Source organism: Rhinolophus sinicus, chromosome 15, assembly GCF_057876585.1.
Source record: "Rhinolophus sinicus isolate RSI-liver-muscle chromosome 15, RSI-T2T, whole genome shotgun sequence".
NCBI classification, from domain to species: domain Eukaryota; kingdom Metazoa; phylum Chordata; class Mammalia; order Chiroptera; family Rhinolophidae; genus Rhinolophus; species Rhinolophus sinicus.
This window is the reverse complement of record NC_142515.1, coordinates 5,046,184-5,073,652: the sequence shown is the minus strand read 5'-3', so window position 1 is coordinate 5,073,652 and position 27,469 is coordinate 5,046,184. Positions and strand designations below refer to the sequence as shown.

Below are 27,469 nucleotides of genomic sequence, written 5' to 3'. Positions count from 1 at the left end.
AACCTGCGCAAACCGGAAGGAAATGAAATTAAATCAATTGTGTTTGAACCACGTCCCCTGCCACCCAACTGAATTCTGTCGATGAGACATCTGCTCAGCGCAGGTGGGCTGTCTGACCTGCCCAGGCGCTCCTCAGGGCAGAAATGCAGGTGAGAATGACCGAGAGGCTGGAAGGAGGCTTTGGGCTCTGCCCACTGATTTACAAGGAATCTAAACAGACAGATCAAATATGAGAGGGACTGTCCTCTCTGAAATAAAAGTGAGAGAGGAAATGACCCCCTCCATTATGCAGTGCTTCACAACTACCTATTTTCTTCTAACGAAAAGAAACAGGAGATTGATACCTTGTCCCTAGCTCTCAACAAAAGGCCTGTCCACATTTATCTAGTGTATTTATGAAGTCCTTGTACTTCAAAATACTCCAATAACTTACAGCTTACACATTTTATAAAAAAATTGAATTACCAGGAGAAGGAAGAGTTCATAGAATCTTTAGTATTGATTAATTTATCAGTGTCCTTTAACTTTAATTATTAGGTTGGTGGAAAAGTCATTGTGGTGTTTGACATTATTTTTAACCTTTTAAACTGCAATTACTTTTGCACCAACCTAACAATGTATGATGTGTGCTGAAGAATTTATATACTGTTGGCTACAATGAAGCCAATCATATACCATTGTAATAGTATAATAGTTCATTCCTGAAAACCATCTTCTGAATAAATTTATAATTAGAATGTTTAATGCAATTAAGACAATTTTGCGAATAATCCAGGAGATTTATGGCTAACTTAGATATCTGAACTGGACTCTGTGTGAGACTCTATAAATTATGCTCTCGTTAGGTATTTACCATTTGCTCTTATTATATATACATCCAAAGTTATTAAATTTTAAATTTGTTCAAGGATTCTATAAACATCCGGAGTCTATCATATACACAAGATAAAACTGCCAAGCAGAAGTCATAGCTGTAACTTCCATGACAGTAAGGGATTCTAACTCATGGACTTATGACCCTAAAAAGTTTAGGAACTTGTTTTTTTTTTATTTTTTTTTATTTTTTAAAGAGTCCATCGATTGCATTCCTGATCAGTGCCATCAAATGTCCAGCAACGTCACGTGGTCTAAAAGGCTCCACTAATGACACATTAGACAAATTACAGATTTCCTTGAACTTCTACGTTAAATCAGTCAGCCATCCTAAGACTGGGTCCTATGATCCTCTAAGAACTACCTCCCCACCTCCCACCAAATCACTAAATAATATAAGCAGCAGTTCAAATGGAAATGCAGCCAAGTAGAATTGCTTTGACTTCAAAGAGGATTGATAATGTGAGAAAGATAACTAAGTTTAAAAGCTATTTCCGAGCTACTGGCATCCCATTGACTTTAAGCAAGGAGATAAGACAGCTTTCCCAGCCCTGTTAGCTGCAAGAGTGAGTGACTTGTCAGGATATCCTTATGGTTGATGTAAATCCAATGCCCTGTGTGGGAAGCTTTCAGCAGTCACTTGGCCTTTTTGTAATGACACAGCATCTATTTCTTCTGCAGTACTGTATTTATCATAAGAGACTAATTCTTCATCTGTCGATACATCTATTACTTTAGGACTCAACAGAAGTTCAACGGAGCCGATGAGCACTAAGCCTCCAAAGAAGGAAGAATAATGAAGCCATTAGAAAGCTCCCTGCAAATGCCCTATTGTCATTCTCACGTTGTAGGTAGTAGAGACGGATTCTTCATCACAATGAACTGGGATAAGACACTAATGCATCTTCTTGAAAACAGTGGAGATTATTTCTGGGATCAAGGGAACAGATGCTGCTTCCAGTTGAGAGTTGGGGACGTTGTTCTGATTTACGCACAGAGTCCCTGATGGGCCATGGCGTGTGTGGGCCAATCTAAAGCAAAGGCATGATGACGATTTCCAGGGCCTGGGCACTGGTTAGGGAATACAGGTCCCAGCTTAATAGTTGGATTGAAAGCTTTGGTCAAAGCGATTTCGAAACTGGAAATGGGCTGTCACAGCATTAGACACAGTTGGAACCTGAACCTTGAAAACCAAAAAACAAAAATAAACGAAACAAAACAAAAAACCCTAAAAAGTGAGGCAAAAGTCTCACCTGTGACTTTGAAAGATTCCTTGGAAGAAAGAAATTTGGATGAGGAGAACGAGAGTTCTTTTCAACTATCAAGAACTTATCCTACGAAATAAGAACCCTAACCACTCATACAGAAATTTGGGAATTACATGCAAGTGCAATTTGGCTGTATATTAGGAAAGAATCTGATTTAATCTAAGCGGCCCTGCAATGCCGTATGCTGCCTGGGGAGAGAGGAAGCACCCTGCCACAGCGGAATGACTCCTTGACGGAGACAACAATGAGGGTCACAACAGCAGTGGCTGGCAGAATTCTGGCACTGACGCATTTGCTGACACGATAGCGGTGGTTGTGGTGATGCTGGTAATGAGGATAGTGGTAACAGTGGAGATGGTGGTAGGCGTCATAATGGTGGGGTGGTAGTAACAGTGGAGATGGTGGTAGGCGTCATAATGGTGGGGGTGGTGGTAACAGTGGAGATGGTGGTAGTGAGGATGGTGGTAACATTGGAGATGGTTGTAGGGATGATGACAGTGGTGGTGATGGTGGTGGTGGTAATGGAGATGGAGACAGTAACAGTGGTACCGTTAACAGTGTGATGGTGAGGGTGGCAGTGATGCTGGTGGTCGTGCTAGAATATGAGTTAATGACAGCTAATACAGTCACTCCAAACCTGGCAGTTCATGGCTCCATGAAGAGCTGTCCAATTATTTAGATTAATAAACAATTACAAGGAATTCAAATCAAACACAAACCATTTTGAAGTCAGCATGGCATCTCTTGAGAAATATGGATAATTTAAGCTAATTTTTTCTTCTTCAAGCAATTAAAGTGTCCAAGGAATTTATCCATTTGCATACTCCATACCATGATGTTTTCAACTGTTCCTCTATTAATCTTATAAAGAGTGTCTGTAGCCCCATAACGAGGACTTGCTCCTGCACAGCAACCACTCCCTGTTCACCGTGAGCAAAATTAAACGCCGCTGTGGGCAGTGCTGTTGTCACTGATGGATCCTGATGTTGGCAAGGGCACAAAAACATTCACTGAAACCACCGCTACAACCCCCATGCCCAGTGCTTATTCACCCCCAACATTCTTGCAGAAAGAGTGAGACCGAGACCAAGATCATTCCTGCTGAGATGGGAAACCTCAGCGACTTGGAGGTGGGATGCGATGAAGATTCTACAATGAGTCGTTTGCTGGATGAGCACAGGAATTCGAGATATGTCCCAGAGTCTCAGCACAATTCTCCTTTCAGAGCAGCTCTCCAAGACACGCTCTTCCTAAACCCTAATCAAGCCTATCTGTGAACTGAGCTAAGCCCGCCTTGAACTTGTCAACCATCTCAGCCTGCATAAGCTCTTGGGGAGGAAATCCTACACGAGGACTGCCTGCTATACAAAGTCCTTGCTTTGATTTATTCTAAACACAACCTCCTCCACGCTTCCAGGGGGCACTTGCTTCACCAGGTCTCACATCCTCTCTGTCTTTCACTTTCCCTCACAAGATTATTCAGAGATTAAAAAGTGGCTGTTAGGATTTTTACGTGATTTACATTAGCTTGGGCCCTACAGAAACAAGATGATTTTCTGGCATTGGCGGGAAAACAGGGTTGAATGAGCCCTTTGATGGATAAAAATGTTCCCTGTTTGTGCTTACTGCTTCTGAAAGCTAACAGGTGGGCGGGCAGGCGGGTGGAGACGGGGAACCTCGGGTCCCGCATGCAGAGGGGCCTGTGGCAGCAGCCAGACAGAATTTCAACTGGGGAGGAAGCTCTTGGCGAAAAGTGAATGCTGCTTATTCAAATTCCCCTCTGTTCACATTTTTCAGACAGAGCAATGGTGCTTAGTCATTTGAAGCTGGTATGCCACGGCTCTCTCCTCTGTCATACTCAAAGCTCAATGCCTGTTCTTGTCATCTTGCAGAGAATACCCTGTCCTTCAATAGAGAAGATTCTTTATCTTTTTTAAACCAGTGACAGAACTTAAAATTCAAGGCCATCTTGGCTTGGGAGGCTTGTTCAAGGTGGCCATACAGAATGCTGGCAGCCTGAAATTCTAGCACTTTCTTTCTGCTACACAATTCCCTCCAAGTTCTCTCTTCTTTGCCCAGACAGGAATGCGAGACAAACACCCTGGAAATGTCTCCCTTACCTCCGGCTCACCGCAGTCACACTCCTCTCCTTCCTCGACGTATCCATTCCCACACTTCCGGCCCCCGAAAGACTGCTTGACTTCCGGCAGGTTGAAGAGACACATCCCCATGCCTTTCTCCAGGCTGGCCTCCAGGTCCTTCCTGCTGCAGCTGCTGAACACCACGGGGAACGGGTACCTGTGAGAAGGGCCCCAACAGTCAGCAGGCAGGACGTGATGTGGCCTCGCCTGCCCTCTTCCTGTGTCTGGGGGTCCCCACCAGTCACATCTGCGCAGGCGTCCACTGTTAGTCTCAGTGAACAAAGCTTTCAACGCTCAGTGTAAAGCGAGGTGCCTTCAGCTGCACCCTGCGATCCATTCCTGTACCGTGCCAACACCACGGGTGAGGAAATGCTTCATCAAAAGAGAAATGATCTTTTGATGGTTTTCAAATCAACATGTTTAGACAGTGTCTCATTACAGACATTATTAATAGTTCTGTGTGAAATGATACGATGGAACATGAATTCTTAGAGTCTGTAGCTTGTAAGATGAACATCGACTGATGTCCTTCTTGGAAAGTGAAAAGGAGAAAAGGTACACAGGGCTGTGCCAAGCCACCCCCAGTGCAGGTCAGGGCTGGCCGATACCGGCATTCGGGTCTCTGAAGGGCAAACCGCTGTCTTCCCCAAGCACAGTTGTAAGACAATGGAGAGGGCCAGAAATGCAGGTCCTGCTCTTAACTCGAAGACTAGGGCTACGAAGGGATGTGGTGGAGTCGGCCAACTTCCCAGCAAAGCTCATGTTCCCCCTTCCACAATCTAGAGGGGCTGCTCGGCCCCCTTGCACCTGGGTGGACTGTGTGATTCATTCTTGGCAGTGGAGCCCAGGAGAGGTGCATGGATATGGGTCACTTCGGGTCAAAGGTATTTGAGTGTTCTGCTTTCGTCCTTTCTTTTCCTTCCTGCCAGCTGAGCCCAGGACGTGCCAATGCCCTGGGACATAGAGCAACCATATGTGGCCCCTGGTCCTGATTCACTGTAGGGAAGGAAGCCACCTTAGGTATAGAGACCCAGCATGTCACGTGGAAGGGAAACATACCTCTATTATGGTAAGCCACTGAAAGTTGGGGTTTGCTTCCTACCACAGCTAGTGGTACCCAGCATATAGAGTGTCTCACTCTTTTTTACAAATGAGTTTTCCCATGTCTTGAGGCAGCAAGGATTATAAGGGACAGGATGCCAGAAGCACAGGTTTTATTACTTAGTGAGAAGGCAGGGCCTGCTGACCACCAACCTCGGCACACGCTTCTAGGGCACGTGCTTACAGGAATGACATTGTAATTGGATCCCAATTGGCCAAACCAAAGCGCGCTGCTACGTTTCCCTGAAGATGGCATGCTAGCCACTATTTCATCACTGAGTCTGGAGATATTTCAAGACCACAATGATGCCCACGGCCAAGCTGGTAGCACTACACTATCCCCCCACCCAAGTGTTTTCTATCAGTCTCAGGTTATTGACTTTGGAGTATAATTCTAATCTACAAATACACTAATAGATGCAAGTCCGGCTCTTAGGTGCAAAGGCAACCAACCACGATTTATTTGTGCTGCTGTGACCAAGTTCCTTTTGAAATCTTTATAACTTTCCTTGGCAGACAGATTGATTATTTCTGGTATCAAAATGATAGCTTCAAAGGATAATCCACAAGAAAAATTGTAAATTTATCAACTTAGAAGGGCTTTGTGTTGAAAAGACAACGGTACATTACATAGGGAATTGAGAGCGGTTCTTCTCTTTGCAAAGAAGTAAATCTCATCGAGGCAGAGACTGGCCCTTCTTCCCTGTGTGGGAGTTTCTCTAGGGCATGTGTGTATTTCAGGGCCTGCCTTGGGAAACCAGACATCATTCTCACTCAGTGACATGCAACCGGGCATTGTGATAAACTCTTAGTTCATTCTGGAAAGGAGCTGTTTTCCAGAATATGTTCACAGTTAATGAGGAAAGACACTAGGATAGATTGTAAGCCTCAGGAAGGGTTTATAGCAAAAATAACAGTAGTTGAGAGAAGCCTGATGAAAAAGCAGGATGAATCCCCCTGCTTCACGAGAGAGCAGAGAATGGCCATCAGCGTCCACAGATCAGAGGACAGAGGCTAACTCCCGTCACAGCTCAGACAAGTCCTCTCATCTCACTGTCTTTCAAAATAACAAGTACATGTTGGGATTTGCGAGGGTAGCGGGATTGGCATTAATGAGACAGAAGATGAATGACATCAATTTAAGTCCAGGGTTTAAACTTCAGAGTGTTTGGGAAACGCAAACAGGATAGATCGTTGTTGACACAACTATAGTTGTGTGTTTTCAGACACAGGTATAGCGATCTGTGTAACAACACATTTCTGCTTCTCTTAGCTCCTTATTTTGTTGAAAGACAAACCCCAAATGCTTTAAAAATGATCTCTCACTTAGAATCACGGATAAGTAACATCCATACGGTTCATAGGTTTTCAACCTTGCGCCGAGGAACTACGTCCAGGCATTAATTCCTTGAGGCTGCCTTTGTTTTAACAACAACGTGGTAATGCCCCTCAAATAGATGCCAAATGTGGCAGTGATGACTTCACCGACAGAGTCAGTTCCTTTCCCATGGACAGCTCAGAGCGGGGCCTCACCCCACATGGCCTGGTCTCACCTGGTGCCAGCTGCTTTCAAAGTCGGCACCATTACAACCTCCAACAACTGCCGGCTCACAGCTCCTGCCATGGGCACACGTGACTGGGTCCACTTTCCCTCCAATCTGGGGCCTTTCCGACTTGCTCAGAGTGACCCAGTGCCGCCTGCTGGGAAGGCCAGCGGTCCTTCCCCAAACCTGCCTGCCCTTCCCGAGGACTGGCCCAGCAGCATTCCTACCATTTCCTCTGTGCCAGGATGGAGAAACGCCTCTGTATTCAGCCAAGAACTCTCTTTAGATGACAAATGGCGGTGAGACCAAGGGGCGTTCTGTCCCTGTACAGTGTCTTTGCTGATTCCCTCCTTTCGTGAGTTCTCATCAGGGAAGACAGGTGACTATTTTACTTTGATTTAGAATATTCCTAAATCCTACTTGGGCATTTAGAGGAAGTCAGGCTTAAGAGGCAGAAAAGCAGAGCCAACTGTCACTCATCATTCAATTATTCTGCAAATATTTATTTAACACCTACTATGTGCCAGGCACTGTTCCAGGCTTTGGGGATATGGAAATAAACAAAACATATAGAAATCCTGGCCGTCATGGAGCTTGTCTTGCAGGGGGGCAGACAGATAATCACAAAATAAGGGAGTAAATTAAGTGTGTTAGAAAGGAATGAGTGTTAAGGAGAAAAAACAGGCTGGGGGAGAGGATGTGTGTGGGGGGTGTTCAGGGAGGGCCTCACTGGGGGAAGGCATCTGAGCCCTCCCTGGGAGGCTGTGAGGGAACAAGCTGTGGGCACATCTGGAGACAGACGTTCCAGGCAGAGGGCAGAGCTGGGCAAAGGTGTAGGACAGGTGTGACTGGCCTAGAGGAATTTGTTCACTAACACGGAAACAGGCTCTTTTTTCAATAACACATATGCAGAGAGGGCCCCTAAGCCACTCAAGGTCATGCTGAGGTCATGGTAAAAAGACTAGCATAGAGTATCATTAAATGGGAGAAGGGGTTTTGTCCTGCATGGACCAGGGACTGATAATGACTGAAGTTATTTTCATAAGAACTGCAAACTCTTATTATTTCCTCCCTTTTTAAACCAAACTACTTTTGATTGACAAACAAGGGTCTGCTCATCACCTCCCTTAACCTGCTGCCATCCTCCCAGTTGACTGGTGTGTAGGAATTAAGAGTATCTAAAAATTATATCTAACGCAATGGCCCTCCCCCAATAAACAGCCGTTAGTGATCCACAATAATTTCAAGTCTCAAAAGATCGGGACATTTGATAGGACCAAGTATTAGATTCCCCTAATTACAACACCACCCGAATCTACACATATTTGAATACCTTTTATATCCAAATGGTCACTGGTTGCACAGTGGCTCGTGCACAATAGATGTTGTTGACCATTGGCCTAAGGAGTCCAAAAACAGTTCATGGGTTTGCATGAAAAACGTGCCAATGGACCACGAGCGAGGCATGGATGCTCTTGCCAGCGGGATGCCAGGAATCCATGGACAGGACTTGTCAGCACAGTGATTATTAAGACTGTTACTTCTCCATCTCAGCCACACAGAAGAGAATAACGTCGGGAAGATGCTTGGTACCACCAAGCTCATCGTGCTGCGCCCTAGGTCCCAGCTCTATGTCCGAACATTGGATGACAGCAAAAGTCGACCTTTTGGGGAGCACGTTCACTACTCAGTCATCCACGCATTCCCTCGAGAACTAACTTCCAAGTGTCTGTTACATACAACGCTCTGAGGAGGATCCCAAGATGATTCACATACGGCCTGAGCTCTTTTCACTGTCCCCTTGCGGGGCCTTTGCCAAGGGGACTGACTATTGGACACGCCAACTCCCCACACTGCCTCTCCATCCATATAAATATGGAAATACATTTACACATAAAAATAAATATATCATGCCTATTTACCCACATAAATAACACGAAGTATATAAAATCACATATAATGTATCTGACATAGAAATTATATTGAAAATATAAAATTGTCTATAATTATAATATAGTTATATTTAACTTAGATACTTCTATATGATAGATATTTTAAATAATTATTTATTGAGAACCTGCTTTAAGCTAGGTGATATGGTGGGCAAAGTTTCTCCTAGTAATATATTTTTTTAATTTTTTTCTACTTATTTCAAAACAATCCATTGAGATGGGGTATTATTATGCCCACTTTGCAAACGGGGTGAAGGGACTTGATACAGAGTTCACAGGGATGACAGAGACTAGATGTGATTCCAATTCAGTTATTTAAAAGCTGTATTTTCTTTATTGATGCTCAGCTCAGTGCCGGGCCATCCACAGGGAACTGCTGAAACGTGGACAGTGACCAGTGACCCTTGATGAACTGATTTAAATCTGAAGGACAAATCCTTCCATTACCTGCCACCTGCTTGGATTAGAGGTTCACAAAGGTGGTTCCCAGCTTCAGCGTCATCTAGCCACTTCCTAGAAATGCAAATGCTCAGGCCCCACCCAGACGCAGAAATACTCAGGGGTAAGGCCCAAGACCATGTATTTTAATAAGCTTTCCTGATGATTTTTGTTTTAACTGAGGTAAAATTCACATGACATGAAACTCACCACTGAAAGCATACAGTCCAGTGGCTGTTGGCACATTCACAGTGGTGTGGTATCAGCACCGCTATTTAATCCCAGAACATTTTCATGGCTCTAAAAACACACCAACCTCTGACCCATTTGGTGGTCACCCCTCACTCTCCCCTCCTCTTAGTCCCTGTCAAGCACCAATCTGCTTTCTGTCTCTATGGATTTACTAATCTGTACATTTCCTATAAATGGAATCCTGTAACACGTGACCTTTTACGTCTGGCTTCTTTCACTCAGCATCATGTGTTTAAGGTTCATCCATGTGGTAGTGTGTTAGCACTTCATTTTTTTATGGCTGAATGACATTCCATTGGAAGTGAGATTATATCACAACAGGGCTCATCAGTTGACAGTCTAAGTAATTAATCCAAATTAACGTTTGGGAACAATGGACCTAGATTTAAAATCCAAACATCGTAAAGATAATATATGGACAAGTCCACTTATTTGTGTCAGAAATTAAGAAGTATAATATAGGCTCCTCACAGGTCACATGCATGCACTTAAATTAGAAAACAGTTTTGTTTTTCACTGTGGTTCCATTGCCTAAGAAAAACTCAATGGACAGCCCTCTGAAAACCTGATGCTCTAAAGTCTCATGAACTGTCTCTGAAAGCCGAGTTCAAATCATGAATGAATTGTCGGATATCACAAGTGTTACAGCAGAGTAACTGACTCATCGTACTGTATACTAATTAAGGTGCCAGGAAAGGTTCTGACTGTGAACAGTGTTGTTTCTATTCTGAAGCAAATGCCTTCCGCTTGCTTCAAATTCCAGCGCAAGGCAATTCTAACCTGTTCCTTTGGCTCCTACTGTTCCTTTCTTATTTTATAGCTTTAGTCCCTGGAGCATTGATGAAAAGGACATTGAACTGGGCCCCGCAGCTGCTGATGAGACACTGTGCAGGGCACGTCAGTAGTTAAAAAAAACAAGCCTCAGTTTCTGTCACAGCTTTTCGCAAGCTCAGCCCAGTGTGCTTTTTAATGCTTTTTCATAAGTTATCCCAAATACGTCAAGACAGCAGCTAACTGATTTGATGTACAGCACTGATAAACCGGTGCAAAGCAGTGAAACTGGAGAATTATTCAGAAAAGATGCCCCTTCTCACGATACTTTCCTTTGGCACGAGAACGCTTTAAAATGATTGTACCTCGGACCCAGAAAGAAATGCTGCCTGGCTCCCGGGCAGACAGTCTCTCTCAGCAACCGAGCGAGAGTGACTGGCTCCGGCTCAGATGGGACCTCTTCTGTTCCACACATCACTGTTTTCTCTAAGATTAGCTCCCAAGGACCCTTGGGGGCAAATTTACCAGGCTGATTGCAAGGTTAGAAATAAGAAGGGGATGAAACAGCTGGGTGATTTGGGGAAATAAAACAACATACAAAATTCACTTTTCAAAAGAGGAATAATGCCCCTTACGGCTTCCCACCCTAAACGCCGTCGCGGCGTAGTATTTTAGCCATTACAAAGCTGCCAAGGAAAACATTATTAGGGGTGACGCTGACTTTGACAAGTCTGTAGTCACAAAATTCTTTTCTTGGAGGAGTCCATTGTGCGCGTCACGGCTGTATCCTTGGGGTGAATCACACTAAGCCAATTTATCAACTTTGACACGGGGTCAGGAGCTATCTGCCTGTGAAAGCTCTCTGGGAATTACTCAGAGACAACTGCTCTTCTTGTTGGAAATGAGGCAGCCAGGCAAAGCAGCTGTAATCCGCTGGCTTCACTGGGGCTACAGGTCCCTGTTCTCGATGTTTCTGTTGACTCTGCTGCCTCGTTAATAAATGTGTGCTGGGTCCCAAAGAGTCCGGGTTCTACAGCTCCACGCTCGGGGGTTACATCAGTCCATGTGGGGACTGCAGGAAAGAAATGGGATTGACCGGAGGAAGAAGGATGACACAGCCTAGGCAGCTGCTGAGAACTCCTTGGAGCTGACACAATTGTGTGACAGGAAAAGCCAATGTCGCAGGAAACAGGGATGGACGGGAAGCCATCCAGATTTCTCTGTTTAAATCAATTGAATAATAATAATAATAAAAACCTTACATATTCCACAGCCGATAAATAATTAAACAGTAGAGGGTTAACCGGTTTTGGAAAATACATTGCTGACATCCTGCTTCGCACTGATTTATTTTTGTAGACTAAAATGGAGGGCTTTTTTGTTTGTTTTTGTTTTTTTCTTCCTGATAGCAGAAGTGACAGATTCAGCAGCCCTGGGGGGCTCTTCTGCACTGGGTGTGTGGCCTGCAGGATGTGGAGAAGAATCAGAATTGGAAGACCATGTCTGAGCACCTCATCTACTAAACCTAAAGCTTTCAATCTGAACCTCAGTTTTCACATCTATAGAATGGGGTAATAACCACCGCACACGCAGAGGGTGAGGCTCAATGAGCTTCAAACAAAAAATGTGAAAGTCTTTGGTTAACTTCAAAGAACCGTGAGGTGCTAGTTGCCAATATTTCTACAAAAAAGATGTGTATTTAGTTTTCTCATTTAGAGTTGCCACTTTGGCTATTTCAAATGACTGACTTGAATATTCTAGCATTTGGCAACGTTTCTGATATGCTGCAGAATTTATTATAAGGGTAGCCCAAACACAGCAATCTTTACACTGTAAAATCATAAGTACACTTGAGAGGAAAACAATTCAGGAGGCAAAGGAGTGATCAGGCAGTTAAGTATGATCCCTCAACTTGATACACACAGAGAAGAAAGAGACCCCGCTCCATTCTGGAAGGTCTGGGCTACACTACTCACCCAGAATGTGAATTTACGAACACAACCAACCAACCAACCAAACTATCAACAAACTAAAAAGAAACAAAAACGCATTTAGGTGGTTGTTACCTGCCGTGCAGCTATGGCTGTTTTCAGTTCCTGGAAGCTTCTTCCAAATGTCTTCCCCAAAACCCCCGCTCTGTCCCCATGCATTCTTCTGTCCTTTTACTCCAAGGCCAAGGCCAGGCACCAAGCTCAGAGTGGAATATGGCCACAAACAGACTGGATCAGCCGCTGTGCTCTGAGAACATGATCTAACAATTCACTCTTTATCATCGATACCACAACCGGCTTGAAGACGTGTTCAAAAACAACGCACTCATTCACAGCTCAGAACAAGTGCTATTTATTCCTAGTCCCTCCAGGAGCATGAGCCCCACATGCGACCATCTTCTCTTCCTAGGTGAGCGCGAGGCCCACTGAAATAGGGGCAAGAGGGTGCAAGAGAACACAGTTGGGATGGACTTTGCTCAGTCATGTTTCAAACCAAGAATTCCAGGGCCATCGTCAGAAAAATCTTTAGGTTTTTCATGATTATGCACAGGAATAAAAACTTGCAAATGCACAGAATTTAGGTGCAACCGTGAAGACTGCCCTGTTGGGATGGGTGGGGGCATCTGTACTCAGCAGCCTGGCAGGACTCAGGTGCCGCTCCTGGAGGTCATCCCATTTCAGGGGCTTTTGATGTCACATCACCTTGCACGTCAGGGATAATGAGTATACACATTAAGAGCAGTCCGTTCTTTAGTGAGCCCCTCCTGTGGATCGGAAGCTTTGTGCGTCACAGTCACCCCTGTGAGTCCAATTGTGTCCTTCCCATTTCACAGATGAGGAAACTAAGGCTCAGCGAGGTCAGGTACCTTGCCACAGTCACGTGGTTCCAGAGTCAGGACTGAAAACGCAGCTCTTGGACATGAACAACCACACTGCCTCTAGGGCAGTCAGGAGGCCTCCAGGAGTTACCCCCAGGGCAGCCTCAGGCATGACCTGGCACAAATGGCTGAGCCAGGAGCATTGGCATCAATGGAGGAGATGGGCAGCTACCCAGGTGCCTTGGGCTCCCTGGAGGCAGATGTAGGTAAAAGCCAGCCCCGCAGTCCTGCACATTACTCCGAGCTTCCCTTCCAGCACCTTCCTGAACACTTCTGGTGTAATGGCAAACAAAGACCGGGTCTCAGGATTTATCCAGCACACCCGGAGTCAAGCACCGGCCAGACTGCACTCACATCAGGGAGGTTGTGAGCCCGTTCGGGCCCCGACAGGCTGTGGGCAGAGAAGACAGTCACCCTCCTGGACAGCAGTGCCAGTCTGCCGGGCTCCTCCAGGGTGTGATGGGACATGGAGGCAGACTTGCGTCCACTCTGCCCAGCTGAGGGTGCCCTGGCCGTGACACTGAGGACACTGGCTCACACGATAGAACAGAACCCAGGGTGAGCCCACAGGGAGAGCTCTTCCTCCTGTCAACTCCAAGAAAGGAACGCTGACCATATGGGTCTGCCAGATGGACCGCAGACGGTGAAGGACACCACCAGGCCAGGAGCAAATGATCAAAACTGTCCTCAGTAGGACATGTCCATTGTGAATAGAGAACCCGTGGGGCCCAGAAAGCAGCCATCTGTGGCATGCTATAATTCACGTTTTTAACCCGCGAACTCTGACCTCTGCTCCTCCTCCTGGAAACCAATTAAAGTGCAAATGTAGTTTCCTAGATTTCTAATAACGAAAGTTACCAACTGAGCCTGGACCGAGTGGTGCACAGGAAGCCTCTAGAGCAGAGAGTAGACCTTTCACTGCTGTGCTTGGGTGACTATTTTCTCTTAAGCCCAGTCCCGAAAGGCAAGGGACTCAAGGACAGGGGACCCAGAGCCACACTAAAGGGACACAGCTCATCAGAGGGGGTGTCTGAGACGAATGTCTCAGTTGTTCTAAGAAAAGGCTGCTGCGCCGGGGGGCACACCCAGGCCGGGGCTCTGACAGACACAGACAGATCCAGAGGTTAACAAGGGACAGCTAACAGTCCAGGATAACTCCGCCCTTTCCCCCTACCCCAGGAGACGACCTGCAGAGGTCCTGCCAATTGCTCCTGCTGACTGCAAGTCTGTCACAGGGAAGACACTTCGAATCAAATATGATAGAAAGATTGGTCATGGTGGATAGACCTCCAAGCTGCCCAACGAGGGCTGAAGTCTGCATGGGCACTGTTCTTGCCTCACTGAGCTCCTGACGCTGGGGTTGTCGTCATGGCAAACTGGAACCCAAGAGTGGTGCAGGGCTGGCCCCCTTCCTCCTCCCCCCACCTCAGTGATTGGGATCCGACAGCTTCTCTGCTCACAGACACTCAGTGAGGAGCCAAGGAATGTGTCAGAAGCCGCAAGCCAGAAGCTGTGAGCTGACATCTTGATGTGATCCTGACTAACTGTGGGTCCTCTGGCCCTCCTGAACCTCACTTTTCTCATCTGTAAAATGGAGGTGACTCTCTGTATTCACTCTCTCCTCTCGGGGCTATGACAATTAAGTGCGAAAGGAGATGGGGAAGTTCTTTGTAAACTGGAGAGTGGTCTAGGAGGTCTCTAGGGTCCTACCTTACAACTATGGTTAGTTTTTATATTTCCGGCCCTCTCCCCCTACTTTAGCTAAGTGAAGCAAAGGCTTTTAGGAGAAGCCACTTCTGAAGGACTCCACTTTTTGAAAACAAATTGCTCCTGTCAGCCTGATCTCCATGGAGTATTACCAACCGCCCCCGCCCCCGCCACCGTGGATTCAGCCACCTATTTACCTGGGGAACTTTCTCAGCCCTCACTTTTTATTTTATTTTTGGTTTTCTGTTTATTGTGTTGTATCTATTCTTGTAAGCTATTGTAAACCCATTGCAGAATGATGTGGGATATACAAGAAATGAAAACAGCAATGTTACTGTAAATGCTAGAGTTACTATAAAGCAGCCTCAGAATCTTCTCCCCCAGACAGTTAGCTATTACACAAAAGGATGGCCTCACTCTGTATACATCTGATTGTGTTGTAATTACCATCCATCCATCCATCCATCCATCCATCCATCCATCCATCCAACCACCATCATCTATCCATCCACAATCAACTTAATCACCCATCCACCCATATACTCATCCATCATCCATCTGTCCATCCATCCATCCATCCATCTATTATTTTAGTAAAGGAATATTTATTGAACACTACTATGTGCCAGGCACTGTTCTAGGTGCTGGGGATTTAGCAATGAAGTAAACAGACAATTCGTGACCTAGTAGAGTTTAAAGTGGGTCGTTCTGGATATTTTTGATTGCAGAGAGGCCCAGAATGTACCCGTGACCGCACACTGGGGCCTCCATACCACAAGTTCTGGGTAGAGGAGGAAGCCATGGGGCGTGGAGGGAGAAAAGAGTGGCAGAATTTCAGCTGTACTGTCTTCACACATGTTCTACCACAAATAAAATGCTGGATTAATGAGGAATGACAGGCAGTCATTCGCTGCTGTTGTAACGTAAGTTGAAGGAGGTTTGCAGAACTAAATGGCTTAAAAATGGGGCAGCCCTTCCTGTTTCCCAGAAGTCGCAGAGGGACACTGCTCTGTACTGAGAAGGCCTCAGGCCCCACATGAAGCCCATATATGGCAACATACCCAATGTGACACACACACTCGGAGGCGGGACAGCATGGCTGCCCAGTGTCATCAGCCTCGCTGCACGGAGCCTGGCCACAGGGAGCTCCCTTCAAGCCTGCAGTTGGAAGCTGAGCACATTTTTCTCTGGCCTGTATCCCAGGACAGAAGCCTTGCTCTTCTTCCTGAGGTTTAGGGCTGCTGTAAATTTTTACTTGAGACAAGTAACATGGAAGGGGAAAAGTAGGGGAGGCAGGTGGCTCCCGGCACCTCAGCCCCCTACACTGGGGCTTCCACTTGGGTAGCTTTGAAAGCATAGGCAATTCATTTAAGCTTCTGAGCTCCAGCTCCCTTATCTTTCAAATGGGTATAGTGACACCCATCTCTCACTGTTTACGGATGAAACACGACATCCAGAAGGCAATCCTCTAGGGTCAAAGTCAGGTTTGCCTACGTTCATTTCCCCCAAACTGGATATTCAAGGAACGGTGGCCACATAGCTCTGTCTCCCTAGCTTGACCTCTGTGCGGTGTCCAGCGTAAGAGGGGATGACAATTCTACCTTGCCCTGGAGCAGTGACTTTTAGTATTCCACCTCTGCATTAGTTGCAGACAAAGGCTTTTGTCTCCAGTGAGCAGCATCTAATTACACGGAGGGGAACAAGCGCATACCCTGTATCGTCATGTCCTCTTGAACTGTCATGTTTCCTTTATGCTAATTTCGGGATGCAGCCAACGTCTTTGCTCTGGTTGGATACTTTAATTAATCCTGACCAATACTGTGTTCCTCTTACTAGAGTTCCTCGTTTTGGAACTGTTCCTCCTACTTTTTTCCCTCTGTACATAAAGATTTCCATTTTTCACCCCCCGACACTTTGAAGAAGGAAGTAAAGACTATCTTAAACTTTTCATTTGAGAAAAAAAAAAAAAAATCAAATGAAGAGCTGACAGGGCAAAATAATTTCCCCCGATCCCATTCTTGTAAAATCCCTTTATGATAAATGTATTTCATGATCTCAGTTCCTCAAAGTTCAAAAGGAGGTGAGTGTTAATTAAGTGTGTATCCTGCACTGACTTCTGCAACTTCTACAAAGACTACAGACTTTCCAGATACATCTAATTTCTATCAATTCCCACCACATCCAAAGCTCTGGGGAAATTTTCACTGATAAGTATAAATCATTTTAGTCCTTTGAAGATAGAGACCGCCTCAAAAAGAAATCCGGTTTTCCCATAATAGGAGCTGCTGTGTTTCCCCCAAAACAAGACCTAACCAGGCCATCAGCTCTAATGTGCTTTTTGGAGCAAAAATTAATATAAGACCTGGTATATTATATTATATATTTATTATATTACATTATACCCTGTCTTATAGTATAGTAAAATAAGACCGGGTCTTATACTAATGTTTGCTCCAAAAGACACATTAGAGCTGATGGTCTGGCTAGACTTTATTTTCGGGGAAACACAGTAGGAATTCGCAGGAGGGTCGCCTAACCCTACTCAATACTTCAAGGATCGGTTCAGACTGGACTTTAGTCCAGAATGTGTCACCTGCCCAACACCTCCTTCCAACCTTTGCTCCTCGTTCACGATGAATTACTGCTCATTTTTAAAAGGTGTGAAATGCTATCATGGTTATGTTTAAACTTTTCTCATTTTTTTTTAGAGGCACACACTGAAATACCTATAGACGAGATGCTATGATGCCCAGGATTGTGTCAATAGGTTACACGAGATGCCCCGCAATGATTCCCATGGCACCCAGAAATGTCCCCCGTAAGAGCCCTCAGCTTCCAGTCTGTAATCATCAGTTCACTTGCCTGTCATCCCCACCGCAATATGAGCTCCTAGAAGTCAAGTTTGCTGCCTGTTGTGTCTACGCCCCCACGCTGCTCCTTAGGATCTGGAACATAGGCACACAGTAAATATTGGTTGAGTAATGAGTGGTTTGCTGTGATTGGTCACAGAGCCCTATTTCCCACAGTGGGCTGGTCCTGAGTCAGAGGAGGGCCCATGTCATCTTGGTTTTCCTTAGAGAGGGTTGAACTTGGGTGGAGGCCTTCCAGATGTGCCCCACATCCAGACAGGTGTGTAGCAAGTAGGTATGCAATAAATGCTTCCTGAATTGAATTAAATGGAATTGAATGAGCCGATTATACACACTTCAGAGGAAGGAGGATGGCAATGCTTTCTCCTTAAACATGGTTATTTGAGCTAGTTGTAGATGTTATTCCTGAACGTCCAACTGCAGCTTAATGTAAATTACTCACACCCCTGGGGAGCCAGGGGTCACCCTCATTTGCTGGTTTTCTCAGCCCTCATTCTCCTGGGCGCTCCACAAACTGCTCTCTCCCCATTGGCGGCCGGAGGCACATTCTTTCCTCAGGAGCCGTTTGCCAGTCTGGACGAAACGAAACCCAAACAGCCCCAACCCGTAATCTTAGCATCAGCATGAAAACGGTGGCAGTGATGCGTTTTAGACACACGCAGAGTGTGGCACTGCTCTTCCGTGGTTCTTTGAAGTAGAGTCCTAACGGACGCTCACTGTGGGAGGAGCAACATGAAACCCTCAGCAGAAAAGAATCTCTTACATCACGTGTAAGGACTGGAGAGCTGAGTGTGAGGTGCCCCTGGTACGCTCACGCAGGATCCTTCTGAATGGATTGCAAACCTATTAATTACACTGAACCGAAATGACAGTTTATATACTATTGCTTTTTTTTTTACAGGAAGCCCATCTATCTTTTTCCTTCCTTCCTTCCTTCCTTCCTTCCTTCCTTCCTTCCTTCCTTCCTTCCTTCCTTCCTTCTTTCCTTTCGCCCTCCCTCCCTTCCTTTCTTTTTCTTGTACAGACAGTAAGCCCCTCAATTTGGCAAGCTATACTTACTAGCTCAGATGCTGTGTGATGGTCTTAAGAATGGAGAAATCTTAAAAGACAAATCCGACCCTATCACTGCCTTACCTAAATCCCTCCAGTGACTTCTCACTGCCCTGGGGAAGAACCCATGACCCGACTGCGCACACTGGGCTTTGTGGGCTTGGACTCCCCATCCGTCTCTCCAGCAGTACCAGCACCACTTTCCCAGCCCCCACCCCACTCTGATCCAGCCCCCACAGGCCACTGGCCTCCGGTCGGCAATGCGTCCCCCTTCAAAGCCTTTGTTCAGTACCCTCTGCACCCAAGATCCCATCCTTCTGTGACCCCGCAGGCTCTCTGTCACCCTCTTTCTTTTGATCTTCACTTAAATGTCACCTCCACACAGAAGTCTTCTCTAAACCTCCGGTTAAAGTTGGAGGCCGCAGCCCCTGTGTCTCCTTTCCAGTCTCTCCATCTGCTCCCTTCACAGCACTTATTGGTCGTCAATTCTCTCCTCCTCACTAGAACACTAGTTCCACGAGGGCAAGAAACGAATCTGTCATGTCCACGGTCGTCACCCCAACCCCTGTCAAAGAGCGTAATAAGTTGCAGAAGCTGATTCAGCTGCATTGCCCTCAAGAAATGGCTCTATTACTCCAATCTCATTTTAACGGAAAACTTTTTGCAAAAAAAAATAAAGGAAGCTGGGGAGTAATGTTTGAATATTAATATAGCTTCCCCCCACCACACACACTCTAGCAAGTGATACTTACTACTATGCTAAATACTGTTTTCCAAAGTGTTCAAACTATTTACATTTTTCTTACTCTCTTAAATGTGGCATACTTAGTCCTCAACCCCTTAAGACCAAATGCTCCAGGAAGCTCGTGAATAGATGGACTCAATTGAGTTTAAACTCCTACACGAATCCCCAGCTACTGCTTTTGCCAAAGAGTAATTTCCAAGACAGCTCTTAATGTTAACTCCTCAGAGACATAAAACACACACTCTCACACACATCAGAGACGTGCAGTAATTAATGATACAGGGAGACCCCCTGACCATGCCCGTCACACGCAACTGAAGTCATGACAGCCATGTTTAAAAGAACTCCACTTGCTCCCAGTATTTTCAGGCCTTTGGGTCCAATTTGTCAATGATGGCAGTTGGTGAATGTTCTCAGAGTTCGGATTCTGGAATGTTTTGATCAAGAATAAACAAGGTATATCAGGGGATGCACTTTTCCTTTCGGTCATGGGCAATACTCGGTTCTTTCTGATTCTGGGAGATTTTGGTATCATTAAAGTGGTCACTGATTCATGTCTTTGCAAGTCACCTCTGGGGCTAAGACTTAAATAACATTTTTAACATTTGCCACTCATGCCTGAATCAGTAATGGGGGGGAGTCAGGAGGAAGGTTGGTGTTTGGACGTGGGCCAGTTTCAAAGGAGCCATTCACACAGAAACTGAAAGATCGTTCCATAGCATTAAAGTGCTTTCCAGTAACTATGAGCAGGAATTCTGAGAAAGGCCTTTCACTTTTCAATAGTTCCAACATCCCTGTGAGCTAAATAATAATAATAATAATACTGCCATATATTTGGGGAGTGATTTACAACTTACAAAGACATATGATCTCATTTAATCCACTCTCCCACTCTCGTGGGACCCTGTGAGGAAAGAGAATGACCACATTGAGACAATAGCGGAGATTAAAAGCAGCCTGAAAATTCTGCAATGGGTGACGGATGGCAGAAGGTGGACCGGGCAGCTTGACCTCCCTGCACTGTGGGCTTTTCTGATTAATTCACCCACTTGCTTAGGAAGTTTCTTTCCATCTGAGAAAATGAAAAACACCACTCTCTGGACAGGAATGTGGGACCATAAATGAGAACCAAACAGAAAATATTTATACAAAAGCACAAGCTCAGCAAAGGAGAAAAGTTAGAAATCGCTAATAAGGTATAAATCAAATAAAAGCTATTAGCAAACCCTGGTAAGAAAAAAAAAGCCTTTTAAATGATTTGCTGAGCTCTTAACAATACCATTTCTACCTACAGTTTTCAAATATCTCCAGGGTAATTGGCTCGTATCCATAAACACCGCCATGAACACTTTCCAGTTTGAAGGGCTTAACACAATACTATGGAGAGTACCAGAAAGTATGCCTTGCTATTGTGCCTCCAGAGTCATACAATTTTTAGAGCTGTAGGGTCTTCCTCATCTGTGCATTTCCCACAAGCAGCTCAGGAGTCAAAAATATTTATTTAGGGCCGGCCCGGTGGCTCAGGCGGTTGGAGCTCCGTGCTCCTAACTCTGAAGGCTGCCGGTTTGATTCCCACATGGGCCAGTGGGCTCTCAACCACAAGGTTGCCAATTCGGTTCCTTGGGTCCTGCAAGGGATGGTGGGCTCTGCCCCCTGCAACTAAGATTGAACACGGCACCTTGAGCTGAGCTGCCGCTGAGCTCCCGGATGGCTCAGTTGGTTGGAGCGTGTCCTGTCAACCACAAGGTTGCCGGTTCGACTCCCGCAAGGGATGGTGGGCTGTGCCCCCTGCAGCTAGCGGTGGCGACTGGACCTGGAGCTGAGCTGCGCCCTCCACAGCTAGGACTGAAAGAACAACAACTTGAAGCTGAACAGAACCCTCCACAACTAAGATTGAAAGGACAACAATTTGACCATTGTTCCCCAATAAAGTCCTGTTCCCCTTCCCCAATAAAATCTTAAAAAAAAAAAAAATATATATATATATATATATATATATATATATATATATATATATATATATATTTATTTATTTAATATGTGAACAAATAAGTGGAAGAATGGGTGGGTGGGTGGATGGACTGATGGAAGGAAGGAAGGAAGGAAGAAAAGAAGGGAGGGAGGGAGGAAGGAAAGAGGGAAAGAAGGAAAGAAGGATGGATTGATTTATTTTACTGATGAGGACATAAGAGCCAGAGGGGCTGCTAACTTGCCTGTATTACCAAAAACAAGTGGTGTCAGAACTGGGGCCAGCAGATCCCTTCGACCCCATTCCAGTGTTCCCCATCTAGATTTTCCTCTTTTCCACCTCTCTCTTATCAAGAGTTCAAAAGCATTAACGATATTGACTAGCAACATAATCTTCTTAGTCATTGGGAAGCACTTCTGGAGGCATGTACTGGGATTGACCTCTGAACAATGTAAGGATAGGGGAGCTGACACCCCCACCCTGCACCTTGAGCATTCAAAATCTGCATATAGCTTTTGACTCCCCAAATACTTTAGTTGTCCTTGGCATCCATGGGGAATTGGTTCCAGGACACCCCTGTCCTGCAGATAGCAAAGTCCCTTATATAAAACCATAGGTACAGTGAGCCTTACACATCCGCGGATTCCCAAGCTCGGATGGAAAACACAGTTTCGATCTGCAGTTGGTAGAATCTGTGGGTGCGAAACACAGGCATACGGAGGGCTGACTATATATTTATTTTTTAAAAAAATCTGCGTATAAGTGGACCTGCGTGGTTCAAACCCATGTTTTTCAAGGGTCAGCTGTAGTCTGATGTGTTTGTGCCTGTTTGATGATATTCAGGAAAATTAAGCACAGAGTGAATTTCTGTGGCCACTTTGAATTCATCAACGAGGAGAAAGCATGTAGGAAGTTGCACGTCAAGGTCCTACCAACCTCATTCTCTGAGATTCACACAGCTCACTGGCCAGCGGTGCTGGGCTCCACTGCACTGGTGGAATATTGGAAACAGAAGACACCCACAGACCCCGGGCCAACCTCACACCCTAGGAAGGAATTGTTTGTCCCAAACGCCCAGCCAACAGTTATTATGCCTCAGCCTGGACTCTTTGAATGACAAGGCGCACACTAGTGACCTGTCTCCCTTTTGGGGAACTCTACTTATTGGTATCTAGAGTTTGCAATATTTTACTTCCTGTTGGTGTTGGCCCAAGATACTTTCACTTCAGGCCCAGGTCATCACAGGGTTAGAGACCAAGAGTGGAACTACTAGGTCTTTGTGACTCCCTTGAATTGTGCTTAAGATGGAAGCAGGAGCCAGAGATGCCCCGACAGCTTTGCGCTGATGGGAGGGACAGACGGAAGAAGCAGGGCCTTGCTGTAACAAGAAGCCCCGCCCACCGCTCACATGAGGTGACAACACCCAGGATGTGAGCGTGCAGCTCTGCCAGTCTCTGTTCTCGGGGCAACCTGACGCCCTACAAGCCTTTAGACAGGAGGCCCCCAGGGCTGTTGCTCCCAAAAGCATAACCACAACTCAGCCCCCTTCTGGGACTCTGAGACCTGTTTGGCAGGGGTTCCCCTCACACCATGAATGTCTTCACAGAGGCCAGACTTCAGGCTGTCAGTTAGCACTTACTTCTTGCTCCCAACGGTCCCTGTCAGCAAACCCAGAGAACAGCCTCGGCCTGGGAAGTGCTATGAAGATACGTGCTGGGATGGTTCCCAGGAATTACAAGAGACGATGGCCTTGAATAAGTGCTGTTTTCCCTCATGAATGAACACCCGACATGGTACAACATTCTAGCTTGGGACGGGCCCTTCGAGGTGGAAGGACACATCAGCGTTTGTAATCACTCAGAGTCGCATCTATTTCCACCTCATCTGAATGCTCCAATAACGAAACTGTCTTCCTTCATTTCTGGGTGAACCAAGTCTAGAGTTCCAGAAAGGGATTGAATGAGATGAAACAACATAATTTACTGAAACAGAAAAGTCACTTCATTTAACCTTTAAGACATGATAAGGTGATATGGTAGCAGAGGTGTGAACGCTACAAATCCCCAAGATACTGACGCACTTCAAATACACCCAAGGGTCAACACTGAGGGCAGAAGCACGTCTTCCTTAGCACCCTCTGAAGGACACGGACCCATGTCACCTTGCCCACCTTGCCCAGTGGGTTTACCAGGAGTTCAGATGGCTGGGTGTGCCGGGACTAGAGGAAAATGCGTGACTTCTAAACAAAAGCAGCCCTCACCCCACCACTTCTCAGGGATGAGGTCTGCTCCCCACTATGTGGCACTGGAATCTGGTTGTCTGTGACTCTCTCAGAGGAGCACAGTCCACTCCTGCTACTTGGAAAGAAATTTCTTTCTGGCAGCTTCCATGGGTACTCTGGCCAGAAAATCAGGGAGCTTTCTGCTTAGCTGTTTCCCAATACACATTTCAAATTGAAGCCCAACTCTAAAAGCAGCTGGAAGCCTTGGTACTTGCCCGGTCGAAGGGTTCATGATGCAGCCTCCTTTATCGGCAGCCATTTTGCAGCTACAGCCCCTCTCCAGTGTGTCATGGTTCATCCCGAAATTGTGGCCCAGCTCATGTGCCAGGGTCACGGCTGCACCAAGAGGGCTGTCTGAATGGTCCTCCAAGAAAACACAAGAGCACAGATGTATAGGTGACATCTCCTTGGCCTTATTTCCAAGTTCGCCCTCTTCCCACACATTTACCTTTCCTCCACATTTGACTGAATCCATTCCCCTAGAACAAGGAACCAATATAAAGCCCCATTACTTCCTTCAAACTTAGAAAAAAGATTTGACATGTTTTATTAAACCAGTTTGCGATGCCTTTAGCTGAGGAATGAATAGCTCATGTATTCCTATGTCTTCACATGAGATAATCGAGGCACGCTTCTCCATCCTGCTTCCTACAATCCCCCAGAAACCGCCCTTCTATTGAATGAAGTGAAAAGTTGTCCTACATCATGGGACGAGAGTCTCATTCCTTTGTGGGGAATAAAAGTACCGTTTTATCCGTGACTGAAATGTTGCTGACGTGAAGTTGGTAAGGGGAAGCATACTTTGTGACATCCTCAGTAAGACCTGAGTAGCCGTTACTGAGCAAGCCTCTTCCTGTCTACTTGGTAGAGAAGGATACTTGGAAAATGCCCAACAATTCACAATAAATGCCAACCACACTGAGCAATCCGTTTGAAGACTCATTGAATTACGAATGTCATCCAGTAGGGCCTCACTCTCGCTGGCCCTCTGTCGTGTCAGGTAGACTTTGGAAATGGATGGCGGTGTCCTGCTACCCTGACTTTGGCTGCTGGGGTTCACTCAACCTTTTGCTTGGTTTTTAGGGGGCAGTTTCTCCACTCAGCAAGCCTTTCATGGCTACCTGAACTCAGTGGAGTGCATGGCTGGCTTGGCTAAATAGTTATTAGAATTAACTAAAGATATATTGTTACTTTACTTTAACAAACCAAAATTAGTTGACTAGTGGATGTGATGTGCAGGAATCACGCCCATGAATTGTGTCTTGGAAAAGGCCTGCACACCTCAGAGTAATGAAGGTACCTCATTTGAATCCTGCTTTGTGCTACTCAGGAACAAGGTAAGACGTTTTCCAAGAGGCTTCCAGGAAACAGTGATACTGTGTTTTAGAGAAAGCATCATTCCTGAAACAGACTCTGTGGGGCCTTGTGATCAAGGTGCGTTTGTGTGTATAAGATCTTAGTGGTGTGTTAGTAGTTACAGCTGCAACTGTCTCTTTCACTAGTCCTTAGTCTAAGAAAAGGATGGCACGTCAAGGAACCAAGTTATTCTTAGAATAGATGAAATTCCTAATAAATGACTTTGTTTGGGTTTTGCAGTTTCCTGTTGTAGGAAGCTTCACAAATATGTTTCAGGAAATCAATTCTCAAGAATAACACACGCTGGCAAAGAGAATGTAGTGGAGCTCAGAACATAAAGGGCTGAATTTCGCGTGCTTTGGCTCAAAATTCAAGGAATTCACTCTTCAAAAATTACCTCTGATTCTTTAGCATCACTGAATGTCTTGGTTTGCTTTTAATTGCCAAATTGTTTTACATTCTTTCACATAGAGGTGATTATAAACGGAATATGTCTTAAGAAACTCTGATAAACAGTTTACACCTGTAATAAGAAAAAAACCAAAAACCTACTTCTTTACTCATGGCATTATCCCAAAACCAAGACTGGTTTAGTCCAATGCAATACCAAAGCATGGCTTTTAAGTTATCAAGATTAATGATTGGCTCTATCTTGAGAAAATAGAGGAACAGAACCAGAACTCGAATTTTAATTGGATTAGGAGTCCTGCTTCCTTGCTCTACGATTTCCTGCCTCTCAGATTTGTAAGTTCTTGAACGAGGCATGGCCACGTGTGAGACCCGTGGACTTAACTTCAGAGACAGCCTAGGAGAAAGTTGGTCTGGAAGCTTTAGATCTGGTCAAGATGTTGATCTTGCTTGTCTTGTGTATTTTATAGAAGTTAAAGGAGCTGTGGCCTCTTCATCCTACTTGATGCTTCTCTTGTATGTGGAGAAAACAAGGAATGTGTCTAAGGGTGATCTTAACTGCTGCCCAGTTCAACAAATGTATTTCCTGTTGATTAACTTTGGCCTTGACTTGATTCTTACTGTACTCCACATATTTGCTTTTATTTCCCACATTCATTTTCACCCATTAAAAAAAAAAAAATTAGGTGTCCTTGTATGACTTCAAAGAAGGAATCTTGATACAAGGCTTGTGTGGAAACAGAATCAGGGATACGAACTCAAGAAAGCCACTTACTATGATGAGATTGATTATAAAAATGTTTAAGTACCACATCGCGGCAGAACCTCCCATGCTTATGAGGAATTCAGTTTCAGCTCTAAAAAACATTTGTGCCAATTTTAAGTGGCAAAGTCAGTAGCAACCAACCATGGAACCATGAAACAGAAAATGATTCCCTTTTAAAACTTTACAGGCTGCTCTGTAAAAATACAGTTGGGATCTGACTTGAAATGAACCTGGCACCAACGAAAACCAAACTTTCCAATGACTTCCATGGTGGAGAGCACATCCAGGGCTTCCAGGTTCAAGAAAAACCAGAGGGTAGTCCATTCAAGCCAGATAGCTAATGAGTGGGTGCAAGCCCTCCAAACAGCCTGTCCATCTGGTGCATGTTTACGTGAATTACCAACACTGCCCAGCGAAGACAGAAAACCTCCCCGTGTATATTCACTGGGAAGATTGGGTTGGACGGTATGTGGAAAGAAAGTAATAGTCAGCAGAACACCACTCCTTCCATCCTTTAATACCACGGAATATTCACAAGCGTTCTGTTTGAAAAATGTGGAGGAATTCATGGTTTCTTGGAAGGGTAAGGTTCCGTTTGTTTAATGGAGGTGGTGGAATGGTCTCTGAGAATACTCCCTGTCTGAGGGCGGGTGCAAAGGGGACACAGCATTTTCATAGCAGAGACAGCCACCAGCCTGGGCTGAAAACCTTTCTTTTAATTATCTGATGGAGTGGAGCAGGCGTCCCCTTTGGGAAGCCTAGCAAATCTACCTCCCTCTCAAATTCGTAAGAAACAAGTCCCAAATATTCTTCCCATTTTATTTCCTTTTACAAACACGTATAGCCCATATATGACAAAACGATCCTTGTAAAGCAATAAACCTAGGTCTCTGCCTTCCAAGAATAAGGTTATTATACAGACAAATTGGACACTGGCTAGGAGGTATGTCAAGCATTTGCAGTGGTAAATAGTTAAAAACCTCAGACTTTTGGCTATTGGGTCTAGAAGCAGAACCGTCAGAAAACCGCTCTCACGGTGATGTTTGGTGACGCTCCAGTCCATCCCAGAAGCTGAGTGATGGGGGCAACCCCAGTGCCCTGGGTGATC

At 45.4% G+C, this 27,469-nt stretch overlaps 1 protein-coding gene across 1 annotated transcript in view; it reads right to left on the bottom strand.

Moving 5' to 3' along the window:
• The window catches only part of ADAM12 (ADAM metallopeptidase domain 12), a 317,444-nt gene that overhangs the window by 47,476 nt on the left and 242,499 nt on the right, over positions 1 to 27,469 (bottom strand). The window contains exons 11-12 of the mRNA XM_074338816.2: positions 24,047 to 24,195; positions 4,262 to 4,439 (exon numbers count right to left, since the gene is read on the bottom strand). Of these exons, the coding sequence (XP_074194917.2) occupies positions 4,262 to 4,439; positions 24,047 to 24,195 (327 nt within the window). The remainder of the gene's footprint in view (positions 1 to 4,261; positions 4,440 to 24,046; positions 24,196 to 27,469) is intronic.